This window comes from Erithacus rubecula, assembly GCF_903797595.1.
Source record: "Erithacus rubecula genome assembly, chromosome: 6".
In the NCBI taxonomy this organism is placed as follows: Eukaryota; Metazoa; Chordata; class Aves; order Passeriformes; family Muscicapidae; genus Erithacus; species Erithacus rubecula.
This window is the reverse complement of record NC_136688.1, coordinates 35,468,351-35,493,118: the sequence shown is the minus strand read 5'-3', so window position 1 is coordinate 35,493,118 and position 24,768 is coordinate 35,468,351. Positions and strand designations below refer to the sequence as shown.

Here is a 24,768-nt window from a genome sequence, read left to right as displayed (position 1 = left end):
GCTTTAACAAACAAAGTCATATTGCCTCTAGGAGGAGATTACTTCCTATGATTCTCATAAGTTCTAATAAGTGTCACTGTGAAAAGGTAAGCTATTGTATCACTGTGGATTTTGTTCTGTAAAAATCTATCACATGTGGTCATTTTTTCACATAATATAGCTCTCATGCCATATTCTGCACTGATTGAGTATAATCTAGACTTCATAGCAAACAAATATGCTCTTGACATAATGGGGGTTGTCTAATTAATTATATCATGACATAAAAATACATTTTTGCATTATTTTGTTTGTTTGTTGCTAAATTGGTAAAGTAGGCACTGAAATACTAATTCTGGAAAGTACTATACACATGAAAAGAGATCTATTTTGCTCTGAGTTTTATCTTCCTTGAGTATTTATCACAGTCTCTACTTCAACACAAATGGACCATGCAATAAATACTTTTTTTTTTTTTTAATTAACACACCAGAGGACTCTTACAGCAAGGAGAGCTCTGACCTCTCTACACTAGATTTCACTAACACATCAACAAGTCTTAAAACATCACTGTTTTTCACCAGATTTTTCAAGTACATATTATTTCTTTTTAGAAACAGCCTGCTTGCATTCTCATAAAATAAAACTACATTTCTTCAGTGTCAAAGAAGTAGAAACACAGTTTGTGACATATCAAAATACTACACTTGAAGAAAGGCAGTGAACAACCAAAACAGAATTTGCCTTTTTTCTTTTTTTAATTTTTTTTCTGGGTTGTGAAATTCATAAACACTGTAAAATTAAAGTAATATGGTCTAAATCGTGGGTCTGTCTTAACTGATCTTTATTCCACCAAATTATTTCCTTGACAAAAAGATACGAGGTAAAAACCCTTTAAATTCTAGTAGAAGCAAGAAGATAGTGCCTAGGAAACAAATGACAGTAAAGAAAAAATGAGAAATTCTGAGTCTGAAAGAATTTAGGAAAACTATAAAACAGAATAATGCAAGCAGAAAAAAATAAAAAAAAAAATCTCCACAATTAGATCTTGTCTACTTTCCACCATATTTTCTTCAAGGCTGGTTAAAACAACATACTGAAATCATGTAGATGCAACACAATACAAAAATATGTCCTTCACTTTGAAAAATCATTCAGAGACTTTATCCTTGTAATAATCAGTCACCACACTAAAAAGTGTTCTGAAAAAATGCATCAAAGTTTGTTTTGACTGACAACCACGGGGTATGAGCATCAAAACTAATTCTGCAGTGGAATCCTGACCTGTTGAAAATAACTTGGTATTTTCTTTGGCAATGGAAGGGGTGGCACTCTTTTGGCATTGAGTTTTGCCATCAGTTTCACTTGCTGACTGATCATTTACAATGGGAATTTATTTTTGAGGGGCTATTCTTTAGATTTTTTGAGCTAAAGATACGCTGAGAAAAATTTTGTCTATCAGAACACTGGACAGATATGAGACCCAGAAAAACAACATAAGTTGATGTCTGCCAGTAGCTCAATGAAGTAATTATTTTCAGTGAAGGTATTTTGTATTTCTACTGATGTAAACATGACATAGCTAGAGGAATGTGAGCTCCCCAGCTGGAGTTTTACTAGGATTCATGAACTACAATGGGAGGCTTATCCACTGGAATCTGGTTGGCATGATATAAAACATCAATGACTAGACCGTCACTACTGGCAAAATTCTGTTTACTCAACAGACTGATGAGTCAGAAAATAGCTTAAGGTGAGGAAGCTCAAAGATATTTAAGATTTTGCACTTACCTCTCAAATTCTTTCTATAAGTCCCTCTCTAAGATGAGAGAATAAGAAAGTGTGAAGGAACAATATAATAAGATAAGTGATTTGTCATGAGTAGAAATTTAAGGCGGAATTCCTCCCACATTCAATTCTCAATTCTCCTTTCAGGGGCAATGAGGCTTTTGGCAGTAGAAATAGAGCAGATGGAGCCTTTGTTTACCTCTGGCTCACCTGGAGTTTGCTCATCTGAAAGCTGGAAATTTTCACCCACCTATCTATGAACAGAATGAGATCTAGACAAGCAGTTGGACATCCAGTTACTGCACCTATCAAAATATTTTTCCTGCAAAAGGCAAGATTAACTGAGGCTGACAAGAGATATTCACCTTTCTTTTCCATAGTATATATAACATCAGTTTTATGATCTTGAAGAGTTGTTGGAAACCAGAGCATCTGGCACTGCAAGATGCCACACTTAGAGAGTACAGTGTTCTCACCTGACCAAAGATATAACATAAGCAAAAGTTGAATTCTATCATTCATTTCCACTTCAGTTTCTATGTATTTTCCTCTTGTGCTCCAGGGTTTAATAAATTTTAGAATCCTAGCATTGACATAAAAAGTACATCAGTAGATCATAGTAACTTGAATAACATTCTTAACATAAAATCACTTGTCTATAATTTCTAAAAGATTAGGTTAATTTGGAAAACTTTCTCATAAATAAAGTTTTCTAAAAAGTTTTTTTATTTTTTTAATGGCCAGACTAGCTACATGTTCTCTTTTTTAGAGAAAGTAGTATCATAGGGACACACAAATAACAGGCTATTATATACTAGAGGGATTTGTATAAGAACAAAAGGATGTTTAGAAATGTGCAAATTTCTAGAGGTGCTGTTATTTTTAGAGTCATGGAGATGATTTCTCTTTATGCAATTAAGGAATATACACATTTTCTGAAACTCCTTTGATAAAGAGATAAGTAGATAAGAACTCAACAAAAATTATTTGGTAGGATTGGATTAATATATATGAACTCTAAAATTGCTTGAATAAAATAAGAAACATTAAGATAATCAGTTTAGTAACAGAAAACTATTTATTAGTTTCTCACATGTTTTATTTTTCCTTTTTTGCATCTTCCTGTTGGTTTCATTCTTTTAGGCTTTTGCATATTGGCATTGATTTCAGCCATCCAGTGTTATAACAACAGGTGAAAACCAGCAGCATTTGTATGCCAGCAAAAGGTTTGATCATACAAAACTGGCACTAAAGACAGATTCTTAAATATGAGAGGATTGCAAAATTATTTTAGTCTTTTGCAGAAAATTGTCAGATCAGGAGACAAATGCTAAGAACGGACTTATTTAAAGCTTTAAGACTATTTTCATGTTGAATCAATATGCGTGTCTAGAACCTTGTTTAAGAAAACTATTCACCATGCAAAGTTTTAAATGCACAATATCAAAGAATAATTTTTGACATTTTGATTCATACATGCTTATAAAGCTCCAAGACAACATGGTTTAATTATAAAACATATTTCTACTGCCTTAGTCATGCCAATTAAATTTGATTGGATACTTTCTTTATTCAACAAGCCCCTTTCATGTCATTTTAATTTACTGTCAAAGCAGCCTGAATATTGGAAACTAAATTATTTACTACAGCCCATAAGCCAATAATGTTCCATTTGTCTCTTACAGAGGGAGACTAGACTAACAAGATTATTAAGGACATTACTTGTTATAGCGAATGTCCTTCACTTTATTTGAGCTTCATGCTGTGCTTTCAGAGATCATACTTCAAAAGAGCTCCATTTCATTCCATCACTGAACTTCTGATATAAATTATTCTTTACTAGCTTTGCAATACTCTGATCATAAAGAAAGTGGACCTGATCTTGTTGGGTAAAAACAGAAGCTTCTTTTCTAAGATAACTACAGAGTTTATTTGTGTTAAACACCTTTGATACGCTCCCTTGTGCCAATAACAGAGACCAGGCAGAAATCAGCTAAATTTATCATACAATGATAACGTCTCAGAGATTTAACTCACAAGGGCTTTGGTTGTCTGTGCAGTGATTTCAAACCAAATTCTGCAATCTAATGCATGTGGTTAAAATCAATCGTGTAAGTTCTATAAAACACTGCGTAGAGAATGTAATAAAGATAATGCAGAACAGGCTTCAGGAAACCAACAGATCTAGGATTTCACAAAAAGAGACTTGAAAAATAGATTACAAATTGTCTAAGATATAAGCCTGTCATACAGACTGATCAATTGATAAAGGGTTACAAACACAAAGAAAGACAGAAAAAATAATAAGCTGGAGAAGGTAATTCTTGTCCTAGTGTTAGATCCACTCTACCTTTTTGTTATGACTCAAGTTCAGCAAGACTGTGAAATAGATTATTAACTCAAAGCAAATGAATTATATAGGAATTGCTTGCATGAGTAAACACACTTAAATCTATTTCTTAACTCAGATTTGAGATTTGTTACTTGAGATACTGGAAAGTCTTTCAAAAATCAAAAAAGAGTAATGGAAAGCAGGAAGATTTTTTAAAACTACCTAGAAAAACTCTTCAACTTTAGAAAAAGCAGTTATCATATGGAGAGGTGGGGAGGGGGAACTCCTTCAGGAACATAGAAAGAAAGGTAGAAGATAAGGTAATTCCTCTGTCCCTACAGATATACACAAGAAAAACACCCTGCCTTGTGCAATGCACTGCATGCTGAATTGCAGATACCAGCATTAATGAAGAAAAGACATTACTAGCCCCATTTCTTCTGCATAAAAGACTGACTACCCTGAGCTAAGAAGATAAATTTGAAATAGTTGTGAAGAAAGAAACAGGGAAATAGCTTAGGATCAGTACTGTAAGTCTTGCCTACTTACTAGCACTGTGAAAACCAGGATTATGTTGAGTTTGCCATTTTTGTCCACTTCAATTGCCTTCTGCTTTTATGAAAAGCTCACATAATACAATGTGAAATCTGTGAAAGAGGAAGATGATAACAAAGATACACCTCTCTTCATATTTGTCAAAAACATTATGCAACAGCCAGATTAATCCAATTCTTAAAAATCTGAATGATCTTGGAAACATTCACAAAAATTAGGAACAAGTATAAATTTTTAAATTTAATCTACTACGAATATATTTTCATCATTATTTCTGCATGCTTGCTAGGTTCCCACTCAGGAAATTCATTAGTTAAAAGCTTTTACATAATGTCTGCTTTTTACAAAACAAAACAAAGTTCCTGAATATGCAGAAATAAAAAGTAGGAAAAGACAACAATAATGCTTTATTGACGAAAGTACTTTCTTATGATGGAGGAGGGCATAAGGTGATAATTTAGTGTTCCAGCACAGATTTACTGGATAATGGCCAAATATTTCAAAGCAAACACAGCTGTAATGTTTATGTTAAAAACAACAGGCTAGGGTGGCAGTCAATCAGACATTCTCTATCCTTCAAGCACTGACAATAAATTGTTTCTTTCCATACAACAGAAAGATTGCTAAAGTGTAACATGACAGAAACCTTTGAGAAAATAGTGTTGTCCTTATAGGAAGGATTTCTTACTTGCTTTTTCAAGTACCTCTTAAAGGCAATCCCATTCACCAGCATCACTTAATGATTTTAACAGAATTGGAAATGAAATGGAGAACTATTACTACAAATAATGCTGCTGCTGTTAATGCCCAAATCCATAGGAATGGAGAGAAATTTTATTTCTTTATATCTTCAAGATCATCTTGAATATTTTACATCTTGAAACCTGTATTGGAACTGTGTATTATACCTATAAAGAGTCAATGAGAATAGTTAAAATCTGCTCGGAACAACTGAGCAGAAACTTGTCTTTAAATGGAGGGAATTTATCAAAGTGAGAATTGTGGTGTTCGATCTCACAAAATTGGATATAGTCTCTTTTCCACAAAACTGGATATATACTCTCTTTTTATTCTCTGTGGTAGCAGGCAACACATCTACTTCATCTGCTGTAGGACAAATATACTGGGACATACAAAGTCAAAAATTACTCAACGGTCCACTTAAGAAAACCCAAAAAACTTACTGAAATCTTTAAACAGTGAAATGCACTTTATGTCTCTACTGCACTTAAGATATGCTTTCCTAAAAGTGTTTAAATAGAGGCCTAAGGCTTCCAGTTTATTTATCAAACCCCAGAAAATTTAATAGAATATACAATCTTGAAAATCCTACAGATTACAGAAAATTACACAGAATTTATATTTTTCACATTTAGATTCATTATCAATAGTGTTAAATCTAGATGTATTTCAACAATTTGAAAGTTAAAAACACAGACTCTGTGGTTTTTATTCAACATATACTGATGCAAGAGAATCCAATGACCATTTCTTTCAAGCCTTTGAGAAGTTGCTATCTATTAGTTGCTCACAGGACAAGTAGAAATGTTCCCCAGGTAAGATAAAAATAAATAAAAGTAAAATTGAGAATTTTAGAAAAACAAAAACAAAACAAATCCCAGCCTAGCTAAATGCAAATGATAAATCCCATAATGTCTTTGCAATTTTCTATGAAACAAAAGCATAAGTTCTAATTGCTAAATGGAGTCTTACAAGCTGCAAGCCTGATGAATGTTTTAATCCATTTTTATAAAAATAAATTTTTAAAGAAATACTCTTAGAATGCATGATGTTCTCATATTCTACAGGATTAAGCATAAATGCAGCATTAAAAAAACCTACCACACTGAAATATATTTTGCATTCCTATATGAGGAAAATGAAATTTGCCTACAATATACATATGTGTTTCATTTAGGTGCTTTATGTCTGTATGTGTGCATTAATCTACATGTAATATGGGCATGAACAAAAAGTATAAAAGTATACCATATTCAAAAGAGTAATCTTAGTAATTCTATCCCTGGGAAAACACATATAAGTGTAAGAAATTATTACTATCACAATTCGTATATATATAAATACATGTACTCCCAGGATACACATAATAGGAGCTGGAATTCATCTCAGGGAATTTTTAAATCCAGTCTCCTGGTTTTTTTTGTCCCAAACATGTATTTCATTTGGGCCTACGTAATAGGAAACCCTTCCCTTTTTAATATTTGTGTGTGTTTTTGATAAACATAAAGCTAAAATAATTCACTGGTAAATTAGGCCTTGTAAAACTACATAGAAAGATGTCCAACAAGTAGTTTCATGTCACTTTTTTTGATTTATGTTACAGATGTGTTTGTATTAAAAGACAAAAAGGCTGAATTCTTTAACATTTTAGTATAAAAAAATATGTGCATAAACTAATGTGGGGTTTTTTTTGAGATTGAACTTTACACACCATGTTCCATTTTGACTGAAACAGTGAAATAACTAGCATGTTGCCTCTCTGAAGCCGAAAGCAATTTCCTTTTCTAATTTTAGTTATGCAAAGCCTATGGGCATCATCAGCATTTAGTAATTAGTTTTATAATTACTGCTGTTTTGCTCACTGTCATTCAATTTTTCTTACAACATGGTCTGGGATTGAAACATCCCACATCCACAGCTGTGTAAATTGCCATCCATTTATAAGACAAAAAAAGTAACATTCAACATACATCATTATTCAGTCAAGAATGTGTTATTGGTACTTAGGTGATGCTTTGAGTACATAAGCTGCACAGTAAAATACAAAGAAAAATATATTTAAAACACTTAATAAATGCTATATAAGACAGGAAACTCTGGAAAATCTAAATTTGAAACAAAAGAATTTCCATTAAATGATATTTCAGATTATTACCAATACTTATATCTGTTTCAAAGAGCGGGGAAAAAAAATCTGTTTTTGTTAAAAGATATATACTGAGCTGAAAAACAGTTGAATTCAGAGTTCCTAATAGTGTAGTTTGATTATTATTGATAGAAGAATTGGTAGACTGGTAACTAACTAGAAAATCATCTAACCAAGAATCATCTATCAATACAGTGTCAATATATTTAGATGTGATACTCCAAAATATTTGACATCATTGACCAGTTAATTTTATGAATCCTAAAAATACAAATGGGTTTCAGTGTGACATATCTTAAATCCAGCAATATTTCTTAGTGAGATTACATCACAGAAAAATTAGAGATCAACTAGAATTCTTATGTTACTGTTTTAAACATACTATATTCCAGATTTTATACTTTTGAAATTTTCTAATTTGAAATATTCTATCAATTATAATTTTTAAAGACAAGAAATGCAACAGTCAAATAAAAATGAGAAATCTACATTTTCTCCTTAAAAAAAAACAAACCAGTTTCTTCAGGGAGCAAGAAATGCTATATTCTTTAGAACATGTATGGTTTACAAAAAGTGATCATGGAGAGAAGTCCCACAGAGGGTTCTGCCAGTGTCATGAGCTACCCTGGATGTCACCCTGCTAAAGCAGAGCTGTGCTCTGATGGGAACCATCTGCCCCAGCACCAGGGAGCACCAGCACAAATGGGACATCAGCAATGGGACCACTCAAATTTGCCTTTCCTTCCTTCCTTCCTACCAGAAAGCAGAGTAATAAAGTCTTTTTAATCTTATCCCCTATCCTTTGTCAAGCCTAGCTAGGAGAAAGCAGCTGCTAATAAACATAAAGCTGTTACACACAAAGGGCTAGACTGTGCTCAGCCCAATGATGGGATAGAGCAGATATGCTGCTGCAGAGGAAAAATTCAGGCAGATTGATTTCAAGGGTTTTTGCAGCAGTATCTGCTATTTTATGTTTTGTGACACAGCTAAAGCCTTGCGATTTTCAAGTGAGAAAATAATTCTGAACATTTTTTGCTACAAAAAAATCTCAATTTAGAATACTTCTCAGTGAATATATAGCATTCAGTATGACTCAAGTCAGAAAAATTCATTGTTCTCCCAAAGAGCAAAATTTTTAGACTCTTTAACAAACCCTGAAAAACAAACTAATACTTTGTCTCCAGTTACCTACAAAGTATGAGATGTGATACTCAGAGTCAAGACTCAGGCAATGACCACAGCAGATACTTCATGCTCCTGCAGAACACACCAACTGCTCTCACCCTACAGATTAACACCACAGCCCACCTCTCACCCATCCCTGAGATCCCTCAGAGCCCAGATTGCCATCAGATTGCTCAGCCCCACTGGTGCTGCAGGCTGGCTGTGCCCAGGCAGGGTTGAGCTCAGCTGCCCACGAGCAGAGCCCAGAGCTCTCGGGGCTGTGTGACCCCAGCACAGCCAGATCCAGCCTCTGCCCCACCAGCTCACAGCCACAGGGTCCCTGGAGACCCTCACTGGCAAGGGTGTTTGTCCCCAGGGATGCAGGTCAGCCAGGAAATTTCTGACACAAGCATGAACTGTGCCTTTGAAAGATTGATGCCCACACACCATATCAATAACTGGCTTTCATCTTTACAGAATTTTTTTCTGTTCATTTTGGAGTCTAGGTTTTTTTGGTTTTTTTTTTCTTCCCCTTCGTATGGGCAAATATGATTACCACCTGTTTCCCTTTGTTCCTTAAAAAAACCCAGAATGCACATAATTTTTGAGCAGAAGAAATAATTTCTACTTTTGAGCCTCTGAAAAAAGGCCAGTTGAGGGACTATCTGGCTATACGTAATTAGATCTTTCTTTCAGGGAAAAACAAAAGAAAACAAAAACCCCAACCCAGGAATCCAAACACAAAATCTGTGAAATGGAAATTCATGTACTTGTGCCTCAGAGGTTTTGGCCTTCATTACCAAAACACATAGATCCACATAGAAAGCTTTTTTTCATCTCTGAAATATGCAACAACACTTTTATTGAAACTACAGGAAACACACCGGAATAAAACCCAGTTATTTCTAACAGAACTGTTGTGTGCATTGATACACCATTCAAGCAGGATGAAAAGCATGTCCTACACTATATCTTCCACTTATTTGAATGACATGCTACACAGTATTTAAAAAAAACCTGCAAAATATTCACTTCATGTGTTGTGCACGACAACTACTATTACTAGTGCATGGGAATATCATTACAGAAAAATATTTTAGAAGCTGGAGTTACTGATTTACTAGAGTCTGTTTAGATATCTATTTACACACAGGGAGACAATTTTGTGGCAGAAATCTGAGAGGAAGGTGATCTAACCCTCCTGCACTACAAACACAGAGAGCTGCTTTGGGAATTCTGCCTGAAAATACCCTGTTCACTTCAGATGGATCCAGTAAAACAGTGCAAAGGGGAATAGACAATTCAATAGTAAAGAAACACTGAGGGATGGAGCAGATAACATAAGTTATTAGCTGTAGCACTCTTTCTTGCTAGCTTTTGAATACACTCTTCAATAACATGTGCAAAGTATTTTGAGAGCTTCAAATTGCAATTCTTGTATAAATGTGAAGAAGTAATATTGCACATTCCAGAAACCTCTTCATTCATAAAATCTTCCTGACCATATGTCTGTAAACTAATAGCAATCACCAAAATGGCATGAAACATGGCACAAAAAAGTGTGAAAAATAACACATGACAGAGATCTGATACATCTTCAGGGAAAAAGAAGTTTCAGGGGAAAACACTCCAATGTCAGCAACATTCAGTGGCTATCAGAAATTTATTTCTACTAATTTTGTCCTTACCAATTAATCCCAACTATATTGACAGTAAAAGGTTAAAAGGGAAATAAATTAATATTATTGTCAATCATTACATACAGAAAAAATAATTAACTCAATATGTTTATATGTCTATTTTTTTGCTAGTTGATTAAATGAATGACTGATGACAGGTTCCTTGTTTTCTTTTCCTTCATTTTGTCACTATAAATGATCAGTATGAAACTAAACGGAGACATTAAATTGAAATTGTTAGAAGCACAAAATATAAAGCAGATGTATCCAGATTATTTCAACTTTCTTGTTGCTCTAGTCTCTTAGTAAAATGCATTGATATCTACAAAAATAGTCAATTAATAACAGAAATAAACAGCAACCTTACTTTCATCCCATATTGCATATTAATATTCAGACTTCCCTTTTTAAAAATGCATCTTTTAATAATTTTATAGAGAAATTGTGCAAATGAATCCACTTATCCTATTTATTATCGGATAAATATAAAATTTATCATTGGATAACCCAGAGATAGATTGTGCAAAGATGCCAAAGCATTCTTAAATGCTGACAAGTGCTCTGAATAACACAACCATAGTATATAGCTTTGGGGAAGTTATAAGGGAAAATATGGTCACAGTCAATTGAAAAATTGTCATTTGGGTAATGTGAGATGAGGGAGGAAAGTGAGCTAGAGAGTCAGCAGTCTCTTGTCTACCCATAAGCAAATACTCAGCATCCTCCCAGCACAGAAATGGTGAATTAGCCCACTACGTATACAAGGATTTTCTTTTCTTACTCACTTCACAAGCAAGAGAAGCAAGACCTAAGTTCTGAAACCACTCCAAATTTTTGAGGACAGATGAAATCCCCGGACTCTGAAGTGAGGACTGAAGCACAGTTTCCCCCGAGCTGACCAAAAATTGCTTGCTGGGCTAGGAAAGTTAACTGAGTGCAACTGCATTTTTGAACATTAAAGGAATTGACCCAGAAGTCTGAGGAGACTGCTTTTATATGGGATTCAAAAGAAAGTAAAATATCTTTCTCCCAGAGCGATTCACAGTGGTAAATGGTTGAGAGCTGGAAACCTTTGTTACTTACAGAATTTACTGTTGAGAACACAACTGAAGGAAGTCAGTGGCAAAATGTGGCTTTCTTTGCACTTCTGAAGAAACTACCTGACTCTGAAGCAGCCATTTTTTTGTGTTGAAGATGTCACATCTCTTTTCACTACTTGGAAAGAGTAGGGACAGCTGAACTCAAATCATGCAGACAGTCTGAAGTCACTTAACTCTAATTCTGAACCAGACAAGAGTGAATTCAGGAGGAATTATTTTCTTATTATCTCCATACAAATTCTTGCTTCAGTCAATATGCTCTCCTAGAAAATCAGTTACTTTTCCTCATAGATCCCTAATTTCTGTGCATCACAGTATTAGGATTGCAGAGGTGACTCTGAGGCAGGTTTGGGTTCAAGGGAACCATTTGTGTGTGCTTAGGAAGGATCTTCTAAGCTCACTCAGTTTGGCTGTGGTTTCCCTTGTCCAGATATGAAATTGATAACCAACATAACAATGCAAGATGTCTCAATAAGACAGGTATCAGACTGGAAGGTGTCATAAGGAACTTTTCCGACAACTCTGAACATAATTTTTTTCCCCCCCAGGAATCTTTTGAAGTCTGTGGGTAAGATAATATTGCACTTCTACTACCCTGGCCAATTCAATATCCTAACTGTGAAATCCAGAAGATTACTTCCCCAGTCTCCCCTTGTGATAGCTGTTCTCTATGTTCAGTTGTTTCTATCACAACCTATTCCTACTGAAAAAATTATGCCATTGAAACAAAATATAAAATCAAGGGTAACCTTCAGTGTCCACAGTTATTCATGAGAATTCACCTCCTGACATTGTTCAATCCTTACCAGCAGAAGGAATCCAAAACCACATCACAATGATAAGACATTCAGGTTAATTCCCAAAGTAAAAAAACCCATCAATATGGCATGTCCACATTACACGAAAATGTATATTAAATACATGTCACTGGATTAAACCAAAGAATATCACACTGGAATAACTACTGCAACTTTTACTTTAGGTTTTTATGATACTGTTACTGAAGTGTTCTGTTCAGCTGTGGTTTCCATTCTCAAAATATGTTAGAAAATTGGATACGACTCAAGTAAGAACTACAAGAATGATTAGACTTCTAAAAGTCATTCCCTATAGTGAAAGACTAAGAAAGCTCAATTTATTTAGTTACTGAAAAGAAGGTTAAGAGGATCACAATACCTACATGTGGAAGAGATTTCTGACAGTAGGCAGCTCATTAATCTAGTGAAAAAGGCATAACAAGATCCAGTGTTTGGATGCTGAAGCTGAAATAAGACTACAAATGAGGCACACTTTTTTCACAGTGACAGTAATTAACTGTTGGAACAATCTGCCCAGGGATGTAGTTGATTCTTTATCATTTAAATGCTTACATCAACATTAGATACTTTCCAAAGAGATAAGCCCATGTCTCAAACAGATGCAGAAAATACTGGATGAGGTTCTGTCTCAGGTCTGCAAGAAGTCAGTCTGGATGCTTATCAGAGCTGCTGAACATTGTACCTCAACACAAGTGCTCTGACTGCTCTGCTCTGTCTCCAAAATTCACCTTCCTCTTTGACAGGGAAAATGGGAACCCTCTCAAGGCAGATCATCCCATGCCACATTCACTGCCAGGCATAATCACTGCTGGAGACCAAAATACACCAAAACTGCCAATAAGAACATGGTGCAAAGCTGTTTGAGCAGTGCTTCACCAGATGCTTCTACCCAAGGAATATTTCTTGGGCTGACTCCAAGCTAGTGATGAGTGAGTAGACACATAGCAAATGGCCTCTCAACATAGCTGCCTCTATGTAAAATGCAGTTCCCTTATGTCTAATGAGTTTGTTGGAGTATCAAGAAGCTCCATGAGGATGTTGAAGAAACCAGCTAAAGCCAAATGTATGATGAGGTTCAGTGAGTTGCTAATTTTCATCTCAGCTCCTTAGCAGCATTCATAAAAGAAAACTTGCCCTTAAAATCTTCAGGACAGGATGTTGGAGCAAAAGAATAGCAGAAAAAAAAAATAGGCTGGAGAGATAGAAGCTACAACAAGCATAAATAACAGCACTGATACATGAAATAAGCAGAAACAGCTGGTTTATAGAGGTAAAGAAAAAACTGTGTTTTAAAATAGATGACATAAAAAATTTATTCTTCAGAAGAACAAAATTAAACACCCCATTTATTCACCTCTAGGAAGGGATAGAAAGAAATGTAAAATGTAAATAAAAAATAGAAAACCATGCACTCAGAATGCTGTAGGAAGGTGGAAATGCACAGAGAATCAATCACACCTGGAGTTGCTGTACAATATACGTGCAAGTCTTTTGTAGGGGGTTTTCTGGAATACCTAGTTATATATTTTTTTCTTTTGACACTTAAAAGATTGGCAATGGACTACAAAACCTTTAAAAATTACAAACGTTTTTGGTTTTTTATTATGAGATACAGCTATTTAAGACAATATAATACAGAGATTCAGTATAAAATGGATTAGCAACATTCTTCCTATTTGATTTCTTCAATACCTACCTTGAGTGCAAATCTTCATGTTGTTCTGAAAAATGTCTCCTCAAGACATGGGTTAAATTTCTAAATGGGTTAAAATTCCTTTCATTGAATACAGTATTCTTGCAAAGGACATGAAGACAGTATTATTGTTTAAGAACTGGACTCTTGGTCTTCAGACATGGGAAGAGGGCTCTATTCTCTGCTCTAAGACACAGTTCTCATGGGATACTGAAAAGTCACTCTTGGCAAATGTGCTCAGCAGCTGCTTCTTATGATCAGATTACCAAAGTGCTGAAATCTTTTGAAAATCTGGCTATTTATTTTGTTGCTGAATAGGATCAGAGATCTTTTGAAATCTGGCTCCAGTTGGAGTGCTGTGCTCTTTTGAAAAGCTAGCCCTAAATCTGTATATGCCTCAATTTCTCTATTAGCATTATCAGCACTGTTCTGCATCAAGAGGATGAGAAACAGCTCACATACACAGTAATTCAAATTTGAGAGGGGATATAGAGAAGTACAATTGCTCTTGTAAATGTAGAAATACAATATGCAGTTATAAAAGAAAATAAAAAAGCAGTTCCTGACTTTTCCTAACTTTTGCACAAATGATTTTCTTTAAGATCTACAGTGATGTAGTGCTGACAATATTCTATTTCCTATAGGTGAAGTTTGGGAATTGTCTCTATGTATTAAAATGTGAGCAAAGAGATTTTTCTGTCTTCCTCTTATGGTTATAAATATGTATTTAACTACTTCACAGATGATGAAATAAGACACAGAATTTCATATTTTCATGTGGTACCATCCCATGCAAAGCAAAGCAAAAAGTTTTATAGAGTACAAGTAGAATGCAAAGTGACAACACACACAAGTTTGTGCAGATGCATTCAGCTTAATCTGAGAGTAAATATTACAGGCAATGACGAGCTCAAGTACTGAAATTAAGGTAAGAATTTTTTAACAGCTCCATTCAGGAGGACAACTGGTGTTTAAGTATTTTGTGAGGCACTTGCCTTTCTTTCCTTCCATAGTAACAGAAAGCACGGTGACTAAAACCTTTGAAATTTAAAATAAAAATATCCACTTTGGCTTAAAAGCTAGCAAATAAACAGAAAATTATGTTTCTTAAGGGAGCTTGATATTTAAAAACAACACAAGTTCCCCAGCTGTGTAGTGATTCTTATTTCACTTGTGATCTCAGGGAGATATAGAGGCTTACATGTTCTCTAAATTGTAAGCTCTATATGAAGGATGTTCTTTAATTACTGACAGCTAATGAAAACAGTTTTTACTGATCTCTCTAATGTCCTGGGAAAGTCTTTACTATGGATTCATTGTATTCTACTTTATATCCCTGATTGAAATGGGAGACCACAAGAGCATAGGGATTTGGTGGAAACTCGATTTCCTTCCTCTGGCTTCAAAGAGAACAGTTGCAGAAATTAAGCTGTGTTGATATGGTGGTCAAACTTTGGTCAGACTGTGGTTGTACTTGCATATTATACAGATATAAAATCACTGCATTTTGGTTTTAAAAACTGCTGGATCTACTGTCAGTATCTAAATCTTGCTCTGCTGATCAGAGGGATCTAATATAACTATTACATGAAAATAAATATTATTATTAAATACATGTGCTTCACTTCCAGGGCTCCATTATTTACTGCAAATATTGAGACAGTCACTTTGAAAAATGCTAGTAAATATACAACTGCAAGCATATGAGGTGGGAAAAATAGATTTTCTATTTAGAAAAAAAAAAAAAGAAATGTCTTTACTTTTATTTCAAACAAAGTATTTTCTTTGAGTAATAAGTTTTTACTTGCAATATAGAGCGATGTAACTTTTGGTAAAACAAATATTGTAAAATTATTCAGTTACAGTGCTTTATTCCCTCTAAGCACCCCAATCTGTTTTTTTTGTTTGTTTTTTGTTTGTTTTTTTTTTTTTATTATTTGTTTGTGTGGGGGTTTTTCTAGGTTTCTGCTGCATTTATTATTAGTTGGTAATCTATTTCTTCATATAGATTAATTTATTAGGCCTGCAATAGATATCCCTCAACGAGATCTAAAAGTGGGATTCATCTGATGGGGGATATATTGTAGAAGTTCAGATGACCCAGAATCATATGGAAACATTTTATTAAAAGCTTTGGAAAAGAGGATGATGTGGCACTGACTTTTATACAGAAATTTCTAATGGATGAAAATCCATAGTATTGTAGGGACAAGAAATTAACTTGGTTTTAATTTGAAAGTTTGCCCTAGTTTATTTTAGTATCATTGCTAAGGTTGGAGCAAAAGTTACCATCAGTACTCTACTCATCCAGCTATATTTACCTCTGCAAGTCTGAAGCCCATGGTTTTGCCAAAACAAACTCAGTCAACACCATCAATGTTCTCAACCATGAATTGTAATGACTACACTCACCACCTTTTAGCAGGAAAGAGGAAAGTATGTTCTCAGCTTGGGAGTGAATTTTTATTGACATGCTAAGGACTACTGTACACAGAAAGACACACACATTGAAGGAAGGAAGAATGAAGGGAAAAGTTAAAAACTTTAGGATCTCTTTTAAGTATTAATATTATTCAACAGATTGTTTTCATTAAAAAGGTTGCATTAAAGACGCAAACATGTAGAGAAAAATTCAGGACTACAAAGAGGAAATAGTCAGTCCTGGACGCTGAATACAAGAGGAAGACATTTTGCATATTTAGGGTTTCAGATCTGGACTCAAAAAAACTTCAAATGGCTAAGAATAATAAATTGTATTAAAAGAACATAATGAATATGCAATATTGTCCAAGTCATTATATAAACACAAGAAGAGAAAGAAAGATGAATTGCAGTGTAATAAAATGGAAATACAATAGTTGCTGTGAGTGAGAAGACACTAAAGTCACCTTTTCTATTTCCTTGCTCTTAAAACACTTACTGTTTGGTTGTTTTCCTATTTAATTGTTAAGTTTCAAGGTGGAGTTCTAGCAATAAACAACTCTTCTAGGGACTGACATCTGACTGACAACATTTTAGAAAAAGTATTAATTTGTTATCAGCAGTAAATGTTCTGTGTCTCCACAGAAGTGATGGATAGAACTTTTTATGATACAAATAAAGCACCATGAGAAAGTAAATCATTCTACCATTTCTGCAAGCAGAACTGGAAAGATCAGGTAGGTTCTTTTTATACCTTTCTCCATAAAAAGAAAAAAAAAAAATCTGAACTTGAAATGCTTTTCCCATTATTTCTGTTCTGCTAGACAAAAACCCAAAACATTTCCAAATCTTTTAACTCCAGTAGCTGAGCATTAAGGACAGCAATAAAAACATTAAAATAATAATAATAATAGTCACAGCAGTATTAATAATAAAAACTGCAACATCAGCAACAACACTCTTATAATGAACCAAAATTTTTTATGTTTGATTTACTAAGCTAAATGGATTGCTGTCTATGATCCAAACATCATTGTAATTTGAAAATTTTAAATCGGCACTCAAGCCTTGTTTATTTCCAGTTTCTTGATTATCATACCCAGAGTAGTTTCTGTAGAAAAACAGATATTCCTTTCTTAATAGTAACCCTCACTTCAAACTGCTTTCCAAGATCAATTAATTATAGAGTTAATGTGTTTAACTTGGTTCTGCCAATATAATATTCTTACAGCATTTTAAAGACATAATTCTTCTGATACACATACTTCAGTATACAATACATATCTTAGTTAACTGGACTTGCAATTTCAGACATTTAAGCTAGGGCTTCTTGGTAAGAATTACTTTACATTTATCCATGTTTGTTAAAAACCTTACTTTTTGTTAACAACCTTACTTTTATCCCCTTAGAGCAGGAAAATTCCCAATATTCTGCCTATAATGCTTTGAGGCTGAAACAGCTCAGTACTGTAAACTTCACATCACCAGCACTTACAAAGAATGGATTATCCTGAAAATTGTATTGTGTTGTAACTGGAACTCCAAAGACGTGTAGAATTGATTCTGCACAAGCAAGCACTTAAACAAACCTTATCAAGCTCTTCTGCCTTTTCTGCATCATTAGTAGTTTTATTATACCTCACTGCTAAAGAGCATAATACTGTTGCCAGAATTATTTAACATTTCTGATACACATAAACCCATTTTTTCTTGAATTTTTCTAATCCCATTAGATTTTTTTTTTCTTAATGTCTCTACTTGTCTTAGCCAACATTTTGCACCTTGGACATTATAGTTATCTTGCTATATATTTCCCTTTAATTCCCTAAGTTTTCTATAAATACACATATATATTTTTTCAAGTTAATTATTTTACTGTCATTACAGAAAAGGACACAGTTTTAGAGTTTTCAGATCATAGGAAATTGTAATTTCATACTTTTTTATTTAGGGGTTCTAGTTCTAACTTTTATTCTAATTTTTTCCATCAATTTTTTTTCCTCACAATCAGTTTCACACAAGTTTCCCCACTAGGCAATTAGTCCCTCAAATGCACTAAGTACAACTTTGTTGTTGCCCTCCTCCATTTGCCAAATTTGAAGTCAATCAGGCAACCACTAACTCAGCCCCATATTCAATTCATCTTGTCTATAACAATGAGATTCAGAGTTACCTCATTTTGGGTCCCATATCTTTGATACCAGAAAGCCATCAATAATTCTCTCAGAGAACAGTCATGTTTTACCATTGACCTGAAATTTTCAGCACCTGTTTTCTGTTACATAAAAAAACCCCAAAAAACCCAAAAAAACAACTAACCATCTTTAACATGCAATAGGTCAAAGACTAAGGTACATCTTCCTGTGGCTGCACTGACACAAAAACAGGTTTACAATGGATAAACATTAAGTTTACAATCAGTAGTTGATAGAGATAGTCAGAGCACAATAGTAGCCTATAAACAGGGATCAGATTCTCATAAGAACAATGCCTGCAAGGCAGGGACAAATAAATTACATAGCTATCTGAATTCTCCAACACAACAGCAGAAATTCTACACAAAGGATCTTTTCATATCAAGAAATGCCACCAATTCATCTGCACTTTCCTGTTTTCATCTGATTGACTTTTTCACATCAAACTTTGAAAAACAACGTCTTAGGCCAAAAACACTGTGGAAGAAAGCAATTCTTACTTTTCCCTTATAGAGAGTTTCCCTGAGACAGAATTGTATAAAGGCTCAGAACAGAAGGCTGGTCTTACTGGAAGGCTTGTGGGTTTTAGCAGGGAAAGGCTTGCACTATCTTGCACTTCCTGCTCAGAAGACAACACTTCATTTAAAATATAAAAGGCTAACAACAGTAATGTTATTTAAAGTGTTTCCACAATGAGGTCATGTAGAAGAGAACTTATTCATCTCTTATAAATGCATACATATCTAGCACAAAAATTATTAGAAAAAGATGTTTAAATTAATGAAAGTAATTCCACTTGACATTTGGGATAACAATTACCATACTTTCCAATTATCATTATTGCTTGTTTTCTTTCCAAGAGAATTCAAAGTGCTGGACTTATTTCCTCAACCCCAAGCCCTGCAGTATGATATGACATCAAGTTCTTTTTTTAGACTTACATACCTTGTTTATTTAGAGAATGGAACCTTTGAAAAACATGCCAGTTTGAAGGAAAAATGTGCAGTTTTGGTTTAAAGTGTAATTTTTCTTCTTGTGTTTATCTTTTTTTTTTTTTAAATCTCTCTATCAATGCAAACTTGAAGTAACATTGAGTGCTTTATGGCAGGGAACTTTTCAGAGCTGTATTTACTTACATTGAACAGGAATAATTTGGACAAGAAATATTTCAATACACCACAAATACTTCTGAGAGAATCTTATTTCTCCTCCTACTGATAGATATTCATTCCAGAATATGAATGTGAAAAACTACCTAATTGCAGACCAAAAAAACAAACATTTAAAACATGGTAAGTATTTCAGTGTCATCATGGAAAATTACCAGGACAAGGATTTGAAAAATTAGGCACAGAGTGTACTGGATTTAATGTCTGTTTCAAAAGAAACAGAAATTGCAAAAGCTAGAAACTTCTGTTCAAGGCAAAGGGTCATGAGACTTGTCTTCATAGTGGTGGTGGGCCTGAGTCAGAACCCAAATTGTCAAATCAATGTCCCAAAGATTGCCCAAAACCAAAACACACAGCATGACTTTACATCAGCCAAACACTTTCAACACACTGAAGAACATCACTGTGCCTGACATTCCTCCTCTCCCTTCCTCTTTTCACTGTGGAAAAAAAGAAAAAAAGGAAAAACATGCAGTTTGACAAAAACATCCACAATATAGTGGAAAAGAATATGAAAACCTGCATGATCTTTGAATGCTTTGAGAAACAGTTTGTGTTAAAAGTACAATGAAATTTAAAGGTAATAATTTGAAGACAATATTTCAAAATATAAAGGTTCTCACAAGAGTTTGATGTCAGAACAGGACTACAGAGCCTAGTATCAGAATGCACAAGGGGATTTCAAGTTTAATGTCACATGAAGCACCACTTCCTTCCTGAATACACAGTACATACTATGAAAATACTTCTATTTCCAGACATCTTTCAGAAAACTCACATATTAGTTAAAAAAATTTATAAGCTCCTCATTTACTGTTGTCCTCAGAAGATATCCCAGAACCAGAAGAAAGACTTTTGGAAAGATGGAAACAGAGAACAGTACTGTTATTGATAACACATTGTATGTACTATCAAAGACTGAAAACTTTATTCCTACTGACTATGACATCTTGATTATTTTCTTCCATATGGAATCATACCCCAGTCTTTAAGAACTGTCTTTAAACTAATCTACTAAAAGTTGTGTCTGTTTATCAGGACTGAAATTTCCTACACTTAGAAAGCCTTAGACAATGTGTCTAAAGAAAAATGACTGAAGTCTGCTTATTAGAGGATGGATTTTTTTCCATTTTTAGCAAATGTCAAATCATTGGCTATTGCTTTTAAGATTAATAAAAGATATAATGGTTTTTAGATCACCTCTAAATAAAGATTACTGTGAATGGAGAAATGATTTACCAATAGTCACCACAATGAGATTTCTTTAAAGGTTACAATCATCAGTTATTTAGCTGAAACACTGCTGAGAATGCCTGGTCACTTCTTGAATAATGCATAATGTTCATTGCAGATTTGATCTGTATTATAACAATACAGATATTTCTAAAATAATGGAGAAAACTATCTGTTACTTTCCAATTGCTCAAGATATTTCCATGAAGTAATTGACTCTGAAAATATTATATGGAGCTACCTGAGTGCTCATTTGCAAGCACAACTTGTAGTGATCACTACACAATAGGCATAAGAAAACAAACTCATCAGCCTTTACAGACTTCTAAGAAAAGCTGTGATAGATACAGGGCAGAGTAAAGGACCTCCCTGAAATATTAAATTAAAATAATTAAATTTCTGTACGATGCTGGGGGACAAATTTAAAACCGAGCTTTTAAAATGAATGATTAACACAAGCAGGCCAACACATCTGGGGGAAGAACAAAAATAGCATTTGCCTACATCATGTAAGCACTTCTCAAATAATTTCCCAAATACCTTTAAGTCTATTCAGAAGACTGCTTGTGCACATACAAAGTATAATGTCTAGTGTTTTATTGTAGGCTTATCATCCATACTTCACATGAATCTGCAAGCTATTTATGTGAGCTTGTTTATACATATGGACTTCTTCAAGGGCAGAAAAAAGCAACCTTAATGAATGAAACTGAATTTCTTTTGATGCAATTTCATGAATGTTTGATCAGAATGTGTTAACAGGTTTCTATGTAAGGAGAACTGATGAAGTCATAAAATATACCTATACTATACAGTTAAACCTGCTTAGGGGAGTTCTCATGCAATGAAGCACACTTTCATCAAGCATTATTTCAATGTACTGACTCATAAATAATACAATCCTACTTAGTATTAAGCTAAGCACCCAAACAGAAGGAACAAATGGTGAAAACCCCTTCCTGAGCCCCCATAGCCCTTGCACCTAAAGGAATGAGAACCATAGCACTAGATGGCTGGAAGGGCAGAGTTATTATACCAGATAGGGTAAACAGACATCAAATGTTTACCCAGCCCTTTTTTAAGGACAAACATTAATCTAGATAAGACTACTGATGAGATTGTCTAAGAATAAGATTTTGTTCTTCCTTAAAATCCTTCATTAGAATCTTTGCACAAAAAGGAAGATTAAGTATCCAGAAGAGGATAATGAAAAATATATCCTGGATACTCTGAAAATATACATAGAGATCAGCAGAGCTCAGACTTCCAGTAACACAGGACAGCTTGTAGAAGCAAAGACAGATCATAGATTGTACTTTACATCTACCTTGAAGTACTGTTTAATTGCCTGAGAATAAACTCTCATCCTGTAAAAATGGGGAACATTTGCATATTATATCAGAAGCTTAATGAACCATGTTACACTCATGCCCTGGATGATGTAATTATTGCCCTTTTTTTCTCCATATGATGTGGCAGATAATATATAATAAATATATAAAATTATATGTCCAGCTACTAAACGCTCAGCCTGAAACTGTGTCACTTTTTGCCCTCCATCCATTAAAAATTTCAACTTTCCTTAAATGATATCACTTCCTTTAAATGGAAGAGCTGGTAAAAGCCCTTTGCACCATCAATACAAGTAACCCTTCATGGAGAGCTGTGGGCTGATAAATAAAATTCTATTTCTATCTCCTCCCTCCCTCTACCCTTAAAGGTGGCTTCTTTGTTTGCCTCATGCTATATATGTTCTATCTAGTTTAGTTTCAATTAGGAGTTTATAGTTCATAAATTGTGGATGAAACCTGAAGTGCTCAAATCTCATGTTTCTTCCAAATTTACATTTTCTTCAAAAATGTGAGAGCAGTAGCTAAAATAAAGGAGCATTCTGTACTGTCAAAGCCAGGACACCCAGAAATCCCAGGTTTTCTAACCCTGATTTCTGCTACTGCAACTTACTCCCTAATTTAAAATACTTACAAAATGATGATATCACACTCATCCAGATGGGTAGCATTAGTTGAAAAAATAATAGATTACCAAAAAAAGTCCAAAAGGTCATTGGAGAGGCTATTTAGGAGCAACATGCACACAGCCTCTAGTTTGTGGCAATTCACATCTAAAACATTGCTTTTGCTCCCCAATGGCTCATTTGAGCATTAAAAGAGAGCATTTAATACTGAAAACAGTCAATTTTGTTAATAAATGCCTACAGGCTCAGAAGTCAAAATAATTTCTATAGGCATTACAAGGGGATAAATAATACCCTAGTCTCTCATCTGAAGATTTAAATATTTGGATGTGATGATTTCAAACTTCAGAAATATGTGATTCTACCTTTAAGGTATAGCCAGAAAATTAAGAGACGGAATTCACAAATCAAGAAATAATGCTAATTTCCTCTCAAGCATATACTTATATAAAATACTAAAATAAAAGCAACACAGTAACAGGTAAATAACTTGAAACAGCTTAGTCTATATCACCTAGAAGACTGACAGCTCTGACATTATAGGTTTGTTGTTAAATAAAAAATAATTAAAATAAGAGGTTTATTTCACCTTCACATGGTGTCTTTCTCATGCAGACCTCAGATTTCCACATTTGAATCCCTTTAAAGGATTTGATATGCAGGGAAAGAAGAAAGGATGAAGGTAAAAATTTCAATTTAAAGGCTGCCATATTCTACAGCACACAACAATATTTACTCCATACCTTTTACTGATGTGTTAGGTGGAGGTCCTTCCATCCTCAAGTTCCAGGGAGGATCACCTTGATTAGCGAAGTCCCTCATTTTCAGGTAGCTAATTGTAAGTCGGATGATGGATGCCTTGTCCAGCTGGCTGGTAATGGCTGCAGGCAGTGGCAACAACTTTGCCAACTCATAGAATTCAAAATTCTCCTTCCCCCGGCGAGAGCGAGCAGCATCTCGGGACTTTTCCTTCCTCAAAGCTTGTAAACTGAAAGAAAATAAAGAAAGGAAGACATTCATCAATATTGGTGTTCTGTCATATTATACCAATTTACTTTTGCTCTGCTGGTCTTCTCTTCAAACTACCACATTTTCAAAATGCTGTTGCACATGGATCTACTGACTTCAGGATATATAAAATGGTACTCCACACTTGAATGATTAAAACTAACAATAATATTTGAGTTTCAGTGGTAGTCAACATATTATGTAACTACTCAACTCACTTTAGCCACTCTTTTTTGCCTGCCTTTCCTTTGTCTGCTGTCAGTCTCAAGAAAAAAAATCCCAAGAGACTACTGTGTACATATGGGGTTTACCTGTCTGCTTCTTCTGACTCACTCTAAGTCAATTTTGCCTTACTTTTTGTCAAATTCTGACTTTTGGGAGAAGGTCAAAAGCAGATGATTCAAATGTTTGTCACATCTGATGGGCTGCAGTGTAGCCAAGATGACCAAACAAGTTGTACACTAACTGCTGAGACACAGAAGTTTAAGTCTGGTGTAATAATGCAAAACTTCCTGTATTTCATGGAGCTGTTCTTTAGGAGCTGTTCAACTGTCTTTGCAGTGGAAGCAGTAACCTTTGTCAGTGGGGTAAGAAAGCTGTTATTTCACATTTCTGATGTAAGTCACTACCATATAAATGGCAGACTGACAACTTTTTGATGAGAAAGGACCTTCTTTACATTGAGCTGCTGGAAATGCAAAGACATTCATTTAGTCCTACTGCATCAATGTATCATTTGCTTCCACCAATACAGAACACAAGAAAATAACTC

At 34.4% G+C, this 24,768-nt stretch overlaps 1 protein-coding gene across 7 annotated transcripts in view; it reads right to left on the bottom strand.

The window, feature by feature from the left end:
* The window catches only part of NPAS3 (neuronal PAS domain protein 3), a 582,446-nt gene that overhangs the window by 384,989 nt on the left and 172,689 nt on the right, over window positions 1-24,768 (bottom strand). For all 7 annotated transcript variants that reach the window (XM_079310215.1, XM_079310216.1, XM_079310221.1 and 4 more), the window contains one exon: window positions 23,732-23,976. In XM_079310215.1, coding sequence (XP_079166341.1) covers window positions 23,732-23,976 — 245 coding nt within the window. The remainder of the gene's footprint in view (window positions 1-23,731; window positions 23,977-24,768) is intronic.